The 16,070-nt window shown below is 40.6% G+C and overlaps 2 protein-coding genes across 3 annotated transcripts; one reads left to right on the top strand and one right to left on the bottom strand.

Moving 5' to 3' along the window:
- The first annotated feature begins 553 nt into the window (after nucleotides 1-553).
- Nucleotides 554-10,186, top strand: LOC121939702 (KH homology domain-containing protein 4-like). Of its 2 annotated transcripts, none has more exons than XR_006105511.1 (14): nucleotides 554-689; nucleotides 1,088-1,271; nucleotides 2,573-2,698; nucleotides 2,802-2,881; nucleotides 2,977-3,029; nucleotides 3,119-3,297; nucleotides 3,740-3,951; nucleotides 4,105-4,165; nucleotides 5,377-5,437; nucleotides 5,570-5,901; nucleotides 5,978-6,121; nucleotides 6,690-6,771; nucleotides 7,677-7,762; nucleotides 9,398-9,410. XR_006105511.1 is itself a non-coding variant. In XM_042482683.1 (14 exons), exons 1-14 carry the CDS (start codon nucleotides 661-663, stop codon nucleotides 9,628-9,630), a joined length of 1,890 nt encoding a protein of 629 aa, XP_042338617.1. In that variant the 5' UTR covers nucleotides 554-660; the 3' UTR covers nucleotides 9,631-10,186. The 2 variants fall into 2 exon arrangements, 1 of the variants encoding a protein (XP_042338617.1); XM_042482683.1 differs by having other exon boundaries at nucleotides 6,662-6,771; nucleotides 9,398-10,186.
- Nucleotides 9,731-15,847, bottom strand: LOC121939703 (NADH dehydrogenase [ubiquinone] flavoprotein 1, mitochondrial-like). The gene is made up of 10 exons (XM_042482684.1): nucleotides 15,622-15,847; nucleotides 14,714-14,796; nucleotides 14,457-14,627; nucleotides 14,171-14,354; nucleotides 13,900-14,089; nucleotides 11,953-12,165; nucleotides 11,692-11,858; nucleotides 11,510-11,591; nucleotides 10,811-10,956; nucleotides 9,731-10,682 (listed from the first exon to the last, which is right to left on the bottom strand). Exons 1-10 carry the CDS (start codon nucleotides 15,703-15,705, stop codon nucleotides 10,587-10,589), a joined length of 1,416 nt encoding a protein of 471 aa, XP_042338618.1. The 5' UTR covers nucleotides 15,706-15,847; the 3' UTR covers nucleotides 9,731-10,586.
- Between the last annotated feature and the right edge of the window lie 223 nt (nucleotides 15,848-16,070).

The following is a 16,070-nucleotide window of genomic DNA, read 5'->3' as shown; positions in this document are numbered from 1 at the left end:
CTTTAAAAAGAGATTTTTGTATGATTAAACAAACTATGTCGCCTACATTAAGTCCAAAGGTAAATAGTGGGTTACCTCAGCTTCAGACGGGTTGTAAAACCTAAAAAAAAACATGGCATCATGCAGTCAAACTAGCTAAAAGCTAGCTTGCATTTGAGTGGCACAATCAATAAAACCCGTGTGTCAAAAACGTCAGGAGTCTCAGCACAAATCAACATACAAACACAATCCTAACGTGCTTTAAAAGTTACACGAGACAAAACTTTGTGCATTGTTAAAGACATTTTAACTTTTCTCGGACTTACCTGTCCTGAAGCACGTCCTGCAGCTAAAGACGTCTTCCTCCTCTGGAGACTTTGATGCCTCCTCCGGAGAAACTCGCCAAGGGTGGCACGGGAGTGATGAAAGGTGGGACAGGTGAGGCAGCGGCACCACACCTGAACCTTTCTGATGCCCATGATGAGAAATGTGTGCTGGTATGTGGCGCCGCCGTGTGGTTTTACCGCCAGGAAACAACATTAACCGGAGGCGGAAACAGAGACGGACGTACAGTAGCAGCAGAGGCTAGCAACCAGTACAGCCTACTGTGCCGAAGTCAAGGGAGGTTTTTCCACAATTATTTTAACACTGAGAGGAAATTTTCTGTTTGACAAGATATTGATGTCATTTTGTGGAACCCAAAACGGCGGGTGAGTGTGTGAAAATTGGCTGTTTTGCATCTTTATAGTGGTTTTTAAGCTAGAAGCCTTCTGTTAGCCGGCTAGCTAACTCCCGTTAGCTAGTTTATGCAATCATGGCGGAGTGTTATCGAGCTGCTCCGTGTTGTTATTACATGTAATAAGCTAACAGTATAAGATATTTAAAAAAAAACTGTGGCCTAACATTGTGTGGACGTTACACGAATTATCACAATATACTAAAACCATATGATAAAAACGTAAAAGTCCCAGCATTACTTCTTGCTCAATACCTAAAACACCAACAATAAGTGTTAATGCCAATAAAACCAAAAGTTTACTTCAGTTCTCCTTTATTGCACTTATTCGTGATATATTTATCTTTTATGTTTTTTTTTCGGTTGTCCCAGCCGCCGCAGTAAATGGGACCAGCCCGGCCCGGGCAATGGCTCCGGTGGGATGGGGGAGGCTGAGGCTGCACCCACCGGGGCTCTGGATGCTGCAGCTGCCGTGGCTGCGAAGATCAATGCTATGTTGGTCGCTAAAGGCAAACTCAAACCCTCGCAGATAGGCACCCCGGGACCTCCTGACAAGGTAATAAGGAGCGTATTAAATGCATGGTTAGTCTCTAATGAAGTCATCGTTTTGAACTCCATTAGCTCTGATGCAGGACCATCATAGTATTTTAGTAGAGGCGGGTAATATGTCGATATATACTGTACTGTGATCCATTTAACATCTCAGGATGTATTATGTCTGTGTTGTAAAACAATCTTGATCCAGATTGCCACACCTTCTCGATCTTTGTATTGAAATCAATACAATAAAAATCCACATGATGTAACACATTTGATCATTTTCTGATATGTGACATTAGTGCAATTGTTGAAACCTGTATGTTTCAACAGTATCATTAAAGCATAAGGCACAGTTTTACATTTTACAAACTTGACACACTCAGCACATTATCCATATTATAATTTAAATATTCACATAGTAATGTTAATAGCCGATTACCGTATTTATTACATTTATATTTTACACTTACATACGCAGCATATTTACATACTTTATTATAAATATTTACATACTGTGTTAATTGTTTACTTTGACTGTATTAATATTTTCTGTTTTTCATATTCCTGCTTGCTATAATTCTGTTTGCTGGCATCAGAGCAACTGTAACAAACAACAGTTTCTCCCTGGGATCAATAAAGTGGTTCTGATTCTGAACTGCTTAGTTAGCAAATGCCAAATGCTGGTAAAATATACAAGTAGCTGCTAGATTTTCTACACTCACCAGCCAAAAACAAAAAGGTAATCTGTTGAGTGGCAGGTGGAGTTTGAAATGCACCAGCCACAGTGGCAGGTGAACAAAAATGTTATTTTCCAGCAACACTTCAAGCATTTCTGATAACAGCCTGGGAGAAATTTGACTGCATCATTTATTGTGATTAAAAAGTATTTCTCCACAGTAATGCTGATAGTAAGGATGGTGCAGTATCTCCCACTCTCTTAAGATTAAATATTTACAAGAGTCAGCACTATTTTGTTGCACACAAAGCTATTTGTTGCAGGTTCTTTGTGTCTATAAGCACAAATAATATGCAGGACAAAATGCAAAAGGTGTACTTCTGTCACATATTACAGTAAATTTACCACAAGCTTTGACATTTTCACATGTATGTCCCTTCTCTGTGCACCTTGGTAGTAGGTGAAGTTGTGCCAGAAACCCTAACCCTGCTTCAATGAGTTTTTTTCATGTTTCTTTAACAGAATCACCATTTATATTATGAAAAATGAAACCGTGTTTATCACATTGGTTTTAGTTTAGTCTCTTGCCCCAGTTTAGTAACATTGGCCTCACTCATCTCTCGACTCCCCTCCTCTCTCAGGTTGTAGGTGTGAAGCCTCCAGTGTCAACAAAGGCAAAGGATGACCTGGTTGTAGCCGAGGTGGAGATCAATGACGTCCCGATCACCTGTCGGAATCTGCTGACACGTGGACAAACGCAAGATGAGGTCAGTTGCAATACAGACAATCATACCTCATAAAATAAAGGTTATCAAAAGCTTCGTGGAGGACTCACTGACGTGCACTCTGCCTTGTTTGGTTTGTCTGCAGATCAGTAAAGTGAGCGGTGCTGCGGTTTCAACCAGAGGCCGCTACATGACGGCAGAGGAGAAGGGCAAAGCGTTACCAGGGTGACCTCTCTCGCCTCTGATTTCAGATACTGATCATAAGTCATTGCTGCTTTTATTAGTTTAAATTAAACAATTATTCTGCTCTTTGCACACAGGGATCGGCCTCTATATCTGCACGTCCAAGGACAATCTAGAGAGCTCGTCGACAGTCAGTATCTTTTATTCTAAGTAAGTCATGATTGTATTTCTTTATATATTTTGTGATTAGACTGATGGTTTCTTTCCCTCCTTCTCCAGGGGCAGTTAATAGAATCAAGGAGATCATAACTAACGGTGTGGTGAAGGCTGCGACTGCCTCATCAACTTCTTCACCCTTCACCCCGAGTGGAGCTTCAGTCACAGTTTACCAACAGCACAACCCCCCTCCTCCCTCTCTGCCCCCCATCACACACCACAAACCACATTTTCAGTCCGGGGTAGGACTCTTTACTTTCCTCTTTTACGTCTCATGAAATATGATACTAACATGTAGTGTTTTCACAATACTGAAATTTTAAACTTAAAATACCTTGAAAAGTTAAGAAATTTGATACCATTTCAAGTACCATTTGGAAACTTTGAGATTGAGGACATGCAAGTTTGTATAAAAAGATAAATATAACAAGGCTGTAACATGAAAATGGCAACTTTTTTTGGTTAGTGGCAGAGAACAACACAAAGACTGTAGGGAACATTAATATTAAGAAAGAGTGAGTGCAGTTAGTACAGGTTCATAGATACTGCGGAAAATGAATAATGAAATTGTTTCTCATGATCAGAATCAATATGCATTGATTAACTGAACACGAATACCATTAAAAGCTTATTTTACACTTTGTGCGGATGTTTGTATTAACTTCTTTGTCTGTCTCCTCTCAGATGCATTATGTTCAAGATAAAATCTTTGTGGGACTAGAGCACGCTATCCCGGGGTTTGTGGTCAAAGAGCGGGTCGAGGGCCCCGGCTGTTCGTACCTGCAGCACATTCAGGCGGAGACGGGGGCCAAAGTCTTCCTGCGAGGAAAAGGGTCAGGCTGTTTAGAGCCCGCCTCTGGGCGAGAGGCCTTTGAACCCATGTACATCTACATCAGGTGGGTGCTGTCCTGTAAATTAAGAAAGATTAAGAAGTTATGGTGCATCTCAGACATGTTTCCTGCTTGTGCAAAAATATAACCTAGCCACAGAGTTTTCTTCTGCAGCGTTGTGTGCTCAGTAAAACTAAATGTAGTCTGTTTTATCTGCAGTCATCCTAAACCAGAAGGACTCGCAGCGGCAAAAACCTTGTGTGAAAACCTGCTACAGACAGTGAGTAATTTCCTGTTATTGTTAAATTTCTTTTTATTTCCATTTTTATTACAATTGATATTCATTAAAAGATTATGAAACTCTAAACTACATGCGTTTTTGGAGGTCTAGCTGTCAAAACACCTGCACAGATTGAAGCAAACTCAGGGATGTACATCAACTTTGGTACAATATATCCTTAGCCAAAAATGGTCTATCATTTATTATCAATAATATCGCTACCAGACACGTCTGAAATTTGAAACCATGCAACTCTCTCAAACACATTGCTAACCGACTCTGGCAAACAAAGCTAAAAGTGAGTATCAAAAATAAGCGGAAAAAAATGCACTTCCTTGTGGTCAGAATGGCATCAGTGGTGTGAGCTTTTACAGATGTGCCACTGAGATAAAAAATATCAGCACACATTAAATAAAAAAACTGTATGTATTCTCTACACTACAAATTTAGACCACGTTTGACTGAAATTATCTTCATACAGCTTCCTTAAAAAAATACACCAAAAAGGTAGAAACTGAAAAGTATTTGCTTCCACAAGGATGAATGCTCTTAAATAATTTGTATTGAAATTGGAACTAATCTGTACCAAAATATCAATACTGCTGATACTTGGCATTTTGCCAAATATCTGTGTTTTATTTTAATGATAGTCGATTAAATTAATTAATTAAAAAGTGCAAAGAAAGTGTCAGCATGGGAGGAACTTTTACGTCATAAAACCTCAGGGAGCAATTTTAAATAATTATTTTTTTATTTTAATTTTCACTTGACTTTACAAAAAAAAGTTGCCAGGAACTTGCTGTATATGACGTTGAAAGTCTCAGTTTTTATTAAACAGTGGCTAAAGGCATTGAAATAAAGTTTTGTGTTGGAGGTTGTCATATTACACATTGTAAATATTGACAGAAAGACTTTCATTTTTATTGTAAATGCATATCGGTTCCAAATATCGGGTATCAGTCTTATAAACTAGTAAGAATTTGTATCAGCCCTGAAAAACCAATATCGGTCGACCCCTTTTGCAACCCCTACTTATTAGTTCTAATTATTATATAGCAGGTTTATACAACATTCTCTCCCATAACGCAGTGACATGTTACACTTTTGTTTTTACTGTTGTCTTAATATGATTAATGTGCAATTGTACATTTTCTTATTTCAGTTTCTTAAAGTACAAACAAGCCTTGCTCACAGTGTTTCTTTTTGTCCAGGTCCATGCAGAGTATTCTCGCTTCCTCAATCAAATGAGCTCTATGATGCCAACACAACAAGGTACCGTACAGCCGCCTGTCCCTCTGTGGTTCAGATTCATCGCTTGATTTGGCAAAACACAGCTGTTTGAATAGAGATGTATTTGAAGTCATTGGAAAAGCCTGACCTGATCCCTTTGTCTCCCTCCTCCAGGCTTTGCACAGCCCCCAATGGTGAACGGGATGCCTCCGCAGCCTTCTTACTACCCTCCTGCAGGATACCAGCCAGGCTACGCCATGCCTGTACCACCACCTCAGCCACAACCCGTCTCTCTACCTTACACTGTCCCACCTCCTATACACCCAGCAGCACCTACAGGAGTGCCTCCTCAGTATTCTCTCCCCCCTGTCCCTGTCCCTGTCCCTACCCCTGTCCCTGCTCCTGCTCCTGCCCACACCCTCGCTCCAGCTCCAGCTCCGGTGCCAGCCCCAGCACCGGCTCCTGCCCCTGTTCCTGCTCCTGCTTCGGGCACTATGCCACCACAGGTAGGACCGAGCCATCAAAACCACACTCTTAAAGAATGCAAAGTACTTACTCAAAATATGTTTTCCTTCTCTGCAGACTCTTCCCCCTGTACCTTTTCCTCCATCAGCTTCAGCGCCGCCCAAAGCGCCACTTCCTGCTGCTCCAGCCAACCCGCCGCAGAAGAGACGCTTCACGGAGGAGGTCCCAGACGAGAGGAACAGCGGTCTGCTTGGATACCAGGTGATAAACAGATCTTCCACATTTCCAACGCCTCATAAGTCTGCTGGCTTTTATTTTTTTTAACCCTTGTGACCCGCTTGTTTATTTTTGCCTTTTTTTTTTTGTTCGTCTACACTTTTACCCGAGTGCACTGTGTGTGTCACTTAGTTTCATCAGCCAGTCATATTCAGTCCTTGTCATTATCTGCTCTGTTACTTCACTGTCTGTGATTTATCCACCATTTCATCCTTCCTCTCTTCAAATGCTCAGCGTACATTGGTTTAGATGGCATGGCGTGCTGTTTCCTGTTGTTCACTTGCCTGTGTCTTTCTTCTGGTAATAAGGAGTTTGAGTAAAAGGTATTATTAATACTGATAAGCTTTAAGCATCTTTCATAGTGTCTGGGAAAAAGTTAAGAGTAATCAGACTTGTGGTAAGCTATTCACAAATACAGATTTTTTTATTGTTCTACTTATTATTTTATTAGCCATATTAGCATGTCAGGACAGGGTTTAGTAGAGGATGTCTGCTAATCGCGCCTGTGTGTTTTTCTGCTCATAGCATGGACCCATTCATATGACTAATTTAGGTGCAGGCTTCCCCGTGGGCAACCCAGAGAGTACAGGACCCCCACCACAGAGTTCCTCCGGCCCACCGAGTGAGAGGGACAGGTAATCCAGAGTTGTATTATTAAAGACTGAATATCTTTATTGTCATTGTACATTTTATTAAAGGGGACCTGTTTTGCTCATTTTCAGGATCATATTTGTATTTTTGGGTTTTGGACTGTCGCTAACTCTGGTTGATGCTGTATTTACCATGAGTTTTTCAAAGCATAGTTGTCAAACACGGCTTTTAAAAATAATTGAAATGTAGAACGGCACTGCTAACGCTCAGTAATTTCACTGCAGTTTATCACAAAACTGATAACCTTTTCATTTCTTATCTAAAATTCTCCATTTTGGCACTTTTCTCTTAAAGCCCCCCCTCTTGAAAAAGCCCAGTTAGCTCTGCCTGGTCACTTTTTACTGGTCTTCCGCATCTTTCAGCAGGAAAAAAACTGTAATGAAGTTTAGCAGCACTTTTTTCACCATAAAAAAATCACCTGTAAAATCTTAGTAACACAGCTGAACACAGTCAGCAGGAATACGATCCAAAATTGGGAGAAATTACCAACATCAGGGACCAAGATCACGTGTTTCCCGAGAGTATAGCGGCACTTTTGCCTGTTAAAAATTTCAACAGGAATATGATCAGTAATCGGGAGAAAAAACAATATGGGAAAAAGCTACAGGTTTCCATGACGTTTGCATTTAGGTACTGATTGATTGTAATGTAACGCACCTGTAGCAAATGACCATATCCATAAATCTGTCAAGAGCTGAGCTCAACTTGTCACGAAAGTAGAAATATTCATACCTCATTACTTGAGACTTTGGCCACGTTAACTATGAACCTCCATCGCTGTAACTGGTGGAAAAGCAAAAGCATAAATAGGTCCCCTTTAATGAAACGTTAATCGTGTGTGAAGGCCAGCAGGCGTCGTTAACTCACCATTTCTCTTTGTGTTCTCCAGTCGGCAGCTAATGCCTCCGCCTCTGCTGCCTGTGAATGGAGTGAGACCCAAGATGGAGGAGAGAAGGGCACCGCAAGGCCCCGTGGGTAAGGGCATTATCCTGTGGACTGACAAATCCCTGCCCAAATCCAAATCCACAGTTCCTGACTGTGGACTGCACTCTTTATAAGCTCAGCCTGGATCTGTTCACAGCCTTAATGCAGAGCTGCAGCAAGTAAATGTAAATCCTCTCCCGGGCCACTAGACTGTGTCTGAATTTGTATTTACTTTAGTGACATAAAGCCAGAGCAGATGTATCGAGACACAAAGTTGGCCCAAAATGCTTGTATGTCTTTGGATTTGAATAATGAAGTTTTCATGGCAGATTAGACCAGCAGTGGACTGTAACTAAGTACATTTACTCAAGCGCTGTGCTTTAGAACAAATTTGAGGTACTCATACTTTACTTGAATATTTTCTGTTCATGCCACTTTATACTTTTACTCCACTACATTTCAGAGGGAAATATTGTACTTTCTACTTCATTACATTTATCTGACAGCTTTTGTTACTTTACAAATTAAGATTTTCACCTAAAAACCTAAAAAGGCTTCATTAAATATGTTGTTTTACCAAACAGTTTATACAAGAACATCTGAATGAGAAGATGATTTATCAATTATCTAATTGTCAGAAAATTCATTGGCAACTATTTTTTCCAAACATTTAAGTAATTTTCTTTTCTTTTTTTTCAATTTTGAGCTTTGAATTTGCTTTTGTTTTTCTGTGTTTTTTCCCCCTATTTTTTGTAAATAATTTAGAGTTGGGTTTCTTTTTTTTTTATAATTTAAGGGTGTGGAGATGTATTTTTTTCTCAACTTTTAAAAAATAATTTTCAGTTTTTTGGGTGTTTCTTTTTAATTCTCTACATTAGGTGCTTTTAATTTTTAGTATTTTAAGTATTTCTTTTCTTCTTTTGATTATACTTACTTCTGCTTAAGTGCCATTTTACTGTTACAAGTAAAAGTGCAGGACTTTAACAGAGTATTTTCACAGTGTGGTATTAGTACGTCTACTAAAGTAAAGAAACTGAATACTTCTTCCACCACTGTATTAGGCGAATACTGACCTGAATTGGGCCGTATGCTCACTGTGATTCTTGCAGGATTCTGCTGCTGTGACTAGAAAACACCACATAGTGAGGCGGAGCTATGACTCGTCTTTTTTTGTGCATGGCTCAGTCCTTTTGTAAAGATAAATCGAGTCGACCTTACCGTCCCGTTCTGATGACATCATCAGTCTGGGGTTGTCTGCAGTTGGTCTGCTTTCCTCGCTAACGAGAATCTCTCCTGTTTTTGTGTTTTTCTCTTTTTCTCTGTGTTTTTCTTCTCTTCCATGTATCTCTGGGGTGATGCTGGATTCTGATTGGGGGTGGGGCACGACTCGTCCTGTGACGCTGTCCTGCCGCTCGATCGGACGGCCCTAACACTGTCGCTCCCCACCAACCAATGGGGGCTTTCGAATGGCTGCCCCCCCCTCCTCTACTCTGCTGACAAACTATGATTTAAATCTATTAACTATTTGTTTCTCCCAAAATGTGTTTGGAATAATCAACCTGTCCTGTTTGAAACATGTTGCCGCTGTTGTTTGGTTTTGTTTTTTTTCTCTCCTTGTATTTCTCTCCCTTTCTCCCAAAATGTGCGTGCTCTCCCTCTCTTCCACCTCCCCTCTTCCTTTTTCAGATCCCCCAGTGAAGAGATTGAAAACAGGTTTGGTGGCGTACGCCGGCGACTCCTCTGACGAAGAGGAAGACCACTCAACCTCAAAAGCCTCTGGGACAGGTAACCCTGGAGCTGCACCCCCCACCTCCACCTCCTCAGGCTGGACACCGGGCTATCGCTGCCCGCCTCCGCCACCCCCTCGCCCTAAAACGCAGCCACAGCAGCAGTCTATGCCTTTTTGGATGGCACCCTAAAAACAGGAAAAAAATCCCTCAGTGCTTTGTGCCGAGTCTTACGGGATGTTCACCCAAACTGAGCCTGTCTTTTCCATCACCCTTCATCACACCGATGACTCTTAACAGCTACATGTTGGTTGCAGCGTTATTTTAGTACTTGGGTCCAAACGGACGTGCTAATGTTTTGGAAAAGTGTTTCTTTTGGTGCGCACATTATAGTTTGAAGATTTGCAGGACTGAAACTCCAAACTATTTTGTGGATGTATAGCTGGTCAGATTTCTGCCTCCAGTGTTATTTTGGAATGATTTTACGCCAGGTGAATATAAAATAATATCACAAGGCAATGATGTTGCACGTCACTGACCACTTTTCTTTCTTTTTTTTTTTTATCCCAAAGTACAGCTTTTTGTACTTTGTCACCTCCTTTCCTTTCCTTTCTCCCTGTCCAAGTCACTGACTCCGTTCTTTCCTATTCTGGTCTTTTTGTACAGATTATGTCGGACTAATATGTAGTAAACCTATTGAATTTATTTCATGCTTTTATGAAATAAATAAACTTAATTTATTGCCGTGTTTGAGCTTGTGATTTTTCATGACGTGTATTTTCCTCATTAGTCTGTTCTGCCACATTTAATCAGAAAGCAAGTCCATCACATCTGCCAATTAGCTGTCCACAGTTCTGCCTGCCAAAATAAATTCACTGCTTCAACTTGCTGCAGAATTTATAGTACAAAAATAGACCACCCATCCTCACACGAAAACCCTGGAAAAACATGTCGCCCGTGAAGGATTTGCAATGATGATAACTTTAAAACTTGGAGGAAATTTCATTTTAAGGAGAAGAACATGCAATTTTCTTTATCAGTACAGAATTACCATTATTTTAAAATCTATGTTAAAAATATTATAGACAATGTTGTATAGTATAATGTGATGTTACTTAGTTACTGTTAAAATGGACCTCTGCACAGTTTCACATCATCTCAATCCCGGTCTCTCTTGGAGGGTTTTTCTTGTTATACTGAGCGATGCGGCTCTCCATGACGGGACGGAAGTGGCGGATCAGTCCCTGCAGATAACAGTGAGAGGGATAGAGGGTGAAATGTACCTGCTAAAATATAAATTAGTGCTTGTTTGAACTTCAGTCAGTGTTTCATTAGCAGCTTCCTGTGTTGGCAGGGTCGAGAAAACACTCACCTGCACAGGCCAGGCGGCTCCGTCTCCCAGAGCACAGATGGTGTGTCCCTCTATCTGCTTGCTCAGCTCCCAGATCATGTCGATCTCTGAAGCTGCCGCTTCTCCTTTAACAAACCTCCACATGATCTTATCCATCCAGTCGACTCCTGAGGGAGGAGACAAAGAAAACGGGATGATTAATATAAAAGTACTCAAAAAGAGATCAGAGCAACCTAAACTTTGAACAATGTTTCGACCAAACACAGGTCTTCCTCTGACAAATATCCACATGAAGAGAATTCATCAGTACTTTACTCTTTACTCTTTAGGTTTTAGGGTTATGTTTAAGTTTTGTTTTTTGCACAATTGTCAGTGTGTAATTAGCTGAATCAGTCGATTGACAAAAAATGATTGCCAACAATATTGATAAACATTTAAGCCTTCTCTTTTAAATAACTGAGTTTTGGAGGTAGTTTTGGTTTTACTTACTTTACTTACTGTTTTCTTCTATTTATTTTTATTTTTAATTTTTTTTTAATTAAAAAAATCATTTGAATTAATCATCTTTTTTTTTTCAATGTTCCTAATAATTCTGAACTTTGACGTTTTTTTTTAGGTTTCCTTTTTCTAAAAGAAATTTGAGTTATTTGGTTGTTTTTTTTTTTTTTTTTAAAATAGTAACGTTGAATATCGTGTTAAATACAGTGTGCGGTTTCTTACCCTCCCTGCATGGGGTGCACTGGCCGCAGCTCTCATGTTTGTAGAACTCAACCAGACGAGCGATGGCTCGGATCACATCAGTCTAAAGTAAAAGTACAATTCTCAGATTATCATTCCAAAGTAAAATCACTGAAGGTGCTGTGTATTTTTTTTATTAGTACATTATTCACAAATCTGTTTACCGATTTATCCATGACTATGATGGCAGCGGTTCCCAGTGCCGTCTCTGCACGGACCAGGTCGTCAAAATCCATCAAGACATCATCACACACGTGCCGAGGGATGATGGGAGTGGAGGACCCCCCTGGGATTATTCCTAATAGATTGTCCCAGCCGCCCCTCACTCCCCCTGCACCAATCACACAAGAGGAGAGAGGAAGTCATGTCAGCATCTCGTACAGTAAACCAACATCAACACAGAGGGGAGCTGTACACACACACACCTGCGTGTCTCTCTATTAGCTCCCTCAGAGGAATAGACATCTCTTCCTCCACCGTACACGGCGTGTTCACGTGACCGGAGATGTTGAACAGCTTTGTCCCAGAGTTCCTCTCCCTCCCAAAGCTGGCGAACCAAGCTCCACCTCGACGACAGATCGCTGGTGCCACAGCAACCGTCTCCACGTTGGAAACTGTCGTCGGGCATCCAAACACCCCTGAAAGGAGAGAGATGATGTAGTGAATAATAACTTAAGGGCTGTGATTACCATATAGCTTTCTTTAGCTGTTTCCTAAACCACAATTAACTCCAGCAGGAAACTAGTGATGGGCAAAAATGGACAAATTAATCTTTTTGAACAACTCGTTTGTCTCTGATATGTAGGCCTACTAGGTCAGCCTGTCAAACGTCCAAGTTCTCATGAAACTCCGACTCTTCCCTCTCACTATAATCGCAGGGAACACCTCATACTGCCTGATTTGGCGAGTGGAAAAGGAAGCAATTATGTCAGACTCGAGGTAAAACCTCTCAGCCAGACTGTATATAATGCAGGGGTCGACCGATATTGGTTTTTCAGGGCCGATACCAATACCAATTATACATAGTTAATGAGAACGATAACCAAAATGCATTTACAATAAAAAAAAAAAATTTTTCTGTCAATATAAAACACAAAACTTTCTTCAAATGTCTTTAGCAAATATTGAATCAAAACTGAAACGTTCAACATCATACAGAGAAAGTTTCCAACTTTTTTTTCCTGAATTAAGTCAAATGAAAATTGAAATAAAAAATAAATAAATAAAGATGGCTCCTTGAGGTTTTACAAAGTAAAAGTTCCACTCCGGCCGAACTGCCTCCTCCCAGTTTGGCGCTTCACTAACTTTAAAGGGGATAAATTCATTCAATCGTGGGGCCCCTCTAGACTTTCCAAATATTATCAGACCAAATGGATCAATCCCGATGGTGAAGCTTATCATGATATGGAGGTTGTGGCGCTCAAATATCCAACATGTAGCTGTATCCACTAATTTACAGACATCTCATTTGCCATGCAAGTCAATGGAAAAAAGTTTTTTTGGGCTCAATGGGACGGCACAATTCCACTGTTCAGCCACTATGAAAATTGACTTCAAAGCCCCGCCCACTTCCTGTGGGCCTGACAAATACAAGGCTGTTCAAAAGAGGCTGGGACACGCTCCTTGACCTCATGGGAGCTTTGGGTTATGACACATGCACAATGTAACTGGAACTGCGATGTCAGGTGCTGTTTGGGTGCACTATTTTCAGCTTTCTGAGGTGAGATTGGCCTGACAAAACTTTGGGTACACTCAAATTGATGGTGGCCGATATATATACACAGAGCATTTACATATAGAAAGTTGCAAGCCTTTGTTTATGGTTTCTATCACATATTTTTAATTCTATGATAGTGTACGAGCTATTTAGCCTTCTGGAAAGTGCAGACCAGATTTCACTTTGCATGTATTGTACCCCAATAATGACTTTTTTATTTTATTTTAATTTCTTTTTATCTTTATTTTTTATTTCTTTTACCTTTTTAATTTATGTTTTATTTATTTTATTTTATTTGTGGTTCTATTGTTTTTGTTCTGTTGTTGTTGTTAAATGTTGTTGTTTATTTCTTTGTTTCATTTTATACTGACACATTGCATTATTTGTCCTCTTGATTTAATTTTATCCAAACTCTTCCCTACTTTCGTCTTTGCTTGTGTTCAGTAGGACTGATTGGCTTTCTATTGTTGTATTGCAGTCTATGTATTGTTTTTTAAAGCACTTTGTAAGCTCTGCTTTTAAAAGGTGCTATATAAATAAAGTTATTGTTGCTTAATTTTAAATAACTAACCCAATAATCTGACATAATTTAAGGCTGTTATTTCTCCTCTGGACAGTAAACATAATGTGGGAGGCTGTGAAGCTTTGACCTTACCGATGTCTGCAGGGAACGGTGGTTTGAGCCTGGGTTTCCCCTGTTTGCCCTCAAGAGACTCGATGAGGGCCGTCTCCTCACCGCAGATGTAGGCTCCAGCGCCCCGCATCACAAACACGTCAAAGTCAAACCCAGAGCCACAGGCGTTCTTCCCTATCAGCCCTGCTTTGTACGCCTCAATGATAGCCACCTGTTTGAAGAGCAGACACAAACACTTAGATGAATCACACAGCATCGATAGATTGATGATCCCATCCTTGCCTCTGTGTACCTGCAGATTTGACGACTCGTTGTAAAACTCTCCTCTGATGTAGATGTATGCAGCTCGAGCGCCCATGGCTCTCCCAGCGATCAGGCAGCCTTCTATTAGTTTATGCGGGTCGTGACGCATTATTTCACGGTCTTTACACGTCCCTGGCTCCCCTTCATCAGCATTCACCACCAGGTACTTTGGCCTGAAGACACGGGAAATAAGAAGAAAACACTCATTCACTAATCTACCTCCGGAGTCTCATTACGGGTGTGGACAGTGACGCTTAAGTGTCTCCTGTTCCTACCTGCCATCGCTGGGTTTATTCATGAAGCTCCACTTCATGCCGGTGGGGAAGCCCGCTCCTCCTCTGCCTCTGAGCCCGGAGATTTTCACCTCATTTAGGATCCAGTCTGCTCCCTTCAGTATGATCTCCTTAGTCTTGTACCAGTCTCCTCGTTTGAGTGATCCCTTGAGTCTGATAGACAAAAGTGAGAGAGACATACAAGTGAGATTCAGGTCATTGCAGACTGGGAGAAATGGTTTTGCCTTTTAGGTTTTTACCTCCAGTCATGGCGGCCATATAAGTTGGTGAATATCCGGTCTTCATCATTCAGAGGGCCAAATTTGGTCTTTTTTGGTTTCACCTGGTGACAGAGAGAATGAGGAATGAAACGAAGTAGATGTGTTTAATGCCTTAAGTGGATGATCATGTAAAAGGCCTCACATATATTTTGTTTCGCATTCCAATACATGCACATTTTTATTCCGAGTTTGAAAATGTGCATCTTTAATTAACATGTGAATTAGTACAGGCTATTTCTGTGAATTGTTTAAATTTGGAGAATTAAAAACGCATTCTTTTAAAAATAAACTGTTACAATTTCAACATTGCAAAAAAATTTAAAAACACTTTGTGACAACATCACAGTTACCAAACATACCTAGTAAAACAAAATTCTGAAAAATCAAATTAATTTAATTAATTGTGGGACTCACATTTGGTAATACGCCAACACTTTACAGTACGTGAAATGTGGAAATAACTGGTATATTCTGCAACTTCATAAAAATATTATATAATATTTAAGTCCAGCAAACATTTAAATACATTATCATCAGATATACCTCTTTTATAATCTGTGATCATATATAACAATATGTTACAAAAAAGAATTATCAAAAATAATTATGCCCCAAAACAAATGAATCCAAAATTGCTAATTAAAAATAGTTTTGTAGTTCTGCTGGATAATCTACTTATGTGACCCAAAAACTCGTACTGGAACTACTTGTTCCAAACACTTGCATGGCTGTCTGAAAGTAGGATTGTAGGCCAGTGTGCTGAGTTTCACAGTATATTGCAGCATGTATATTACAGTCTGTGTGTTGCAGCATGTATACTGTAGTGTTTGTGTTTGTTTGTTTGTTTGTTTGTTTGTGTGTGTGTGTGTGTGTGCGTGCAGGCCTACCTGCGGCTGTGCTGCAGTGCTGTAGGTCAGACGTGGAGCGACCTGCCGCGCCACCGCGCTCCACAGCATCCGGTGAGGCAGCATCCTGCACGAGACAAAGACCTTCTCCAACTCTCTTCAAACTGTTTGACGGCTCAAAGTTTGTCCTCCCAGAGCTTCTGTTTGACTTCTCATTCAAGCAAATCGATTTCTGAAACCTCCGCTGTCACAGGAGCCGCAGAGAGGGGCCTGCTGGTTCAGCTAATTAAACTAAGAGGATTAACCGACTACGTCACATCCTTTCCCAGCTGCCTCTGCGGCGCCCTACAGGTGCCTGATCTTTCCAGGTGCGTGCGCGTGCACACGCGAACTGACAGTTAATTGAGTATCAGGGTTAAAAACGGATCGATAATGTCTATAAACAGCCATTGAGTGAAGGCACAGGTGTTGCTGATAACATTAAGGATGGA

Source organism: Plectropomus leopardus, unplaced genomic scaffold (genome assembly GCF_008729295.1).
Source record: "Plectropomus leopardus isolate mb unplaced genomic scaffold, YSFRI_Pleo_2.0 unplaced_scaffold57, whole genome shotgun sequence".
Taxonomy (NCBI): Eukaryota; Metazoa; Chordata; class Actinopteri; order Perciformes; family Serranidae; genus Plectropomus; species Plectropomus leopardus.
This window is presented reverse-complemented; position numbering and strand designations above follow the sequence as displayed.

What these genes read in the sequence shown, in the direction of transcription:
- LOC121939702 (XM_042482683.1), top strand. Translation starts at nt 661, where the DNA reads ATGTCATTTTGTGGAACCCAAAACGGCGG. An exon ending in TATGATGCCAACACAACAAG is followed by an intron (nt 5,438 to 5,569) that starts GTACCGTACAGC and finishes TCCCTCCTCCAG; the next exon opens with GCTTTGCACAGCCCCCAATG. An exon ending in GGCACCGCAAGGCCCCGTGG is followed by an intron (nt 7,763 to 9,397) that starts GTAAGGGCATTA and finishes TTCCTTTTTCAG; the next exon opens with ATCCCCCAGTGAAGAGATTG.
- LOC121939703 (XM_042482684.1), bottom strand. Translation starts at nt 15,705, where the DNA reads ATGCTGCCTCACCGGATGCTGTGGAGCGCGGTGGCGCGGCAGGTCGCT. An exon ending in GCACTGCAGCACAGCCGCAG is followed by an intron (nt 14,797 to 15,621) that starts GTAGGCCTGCAC and finishes CTCTGTCACCAG; the next exon opens with GTGAAACCAAAAAAGACCAA. An exon ending in GCTAATAGAGAGACACGCAG is followed by an intron (nt 11,859 to 11,952) that starts GTGTGTGTGTGT and finishes TGATTGGTGCAG; the next exon opens with GGGGAGTGAGGGGCGGCTGG.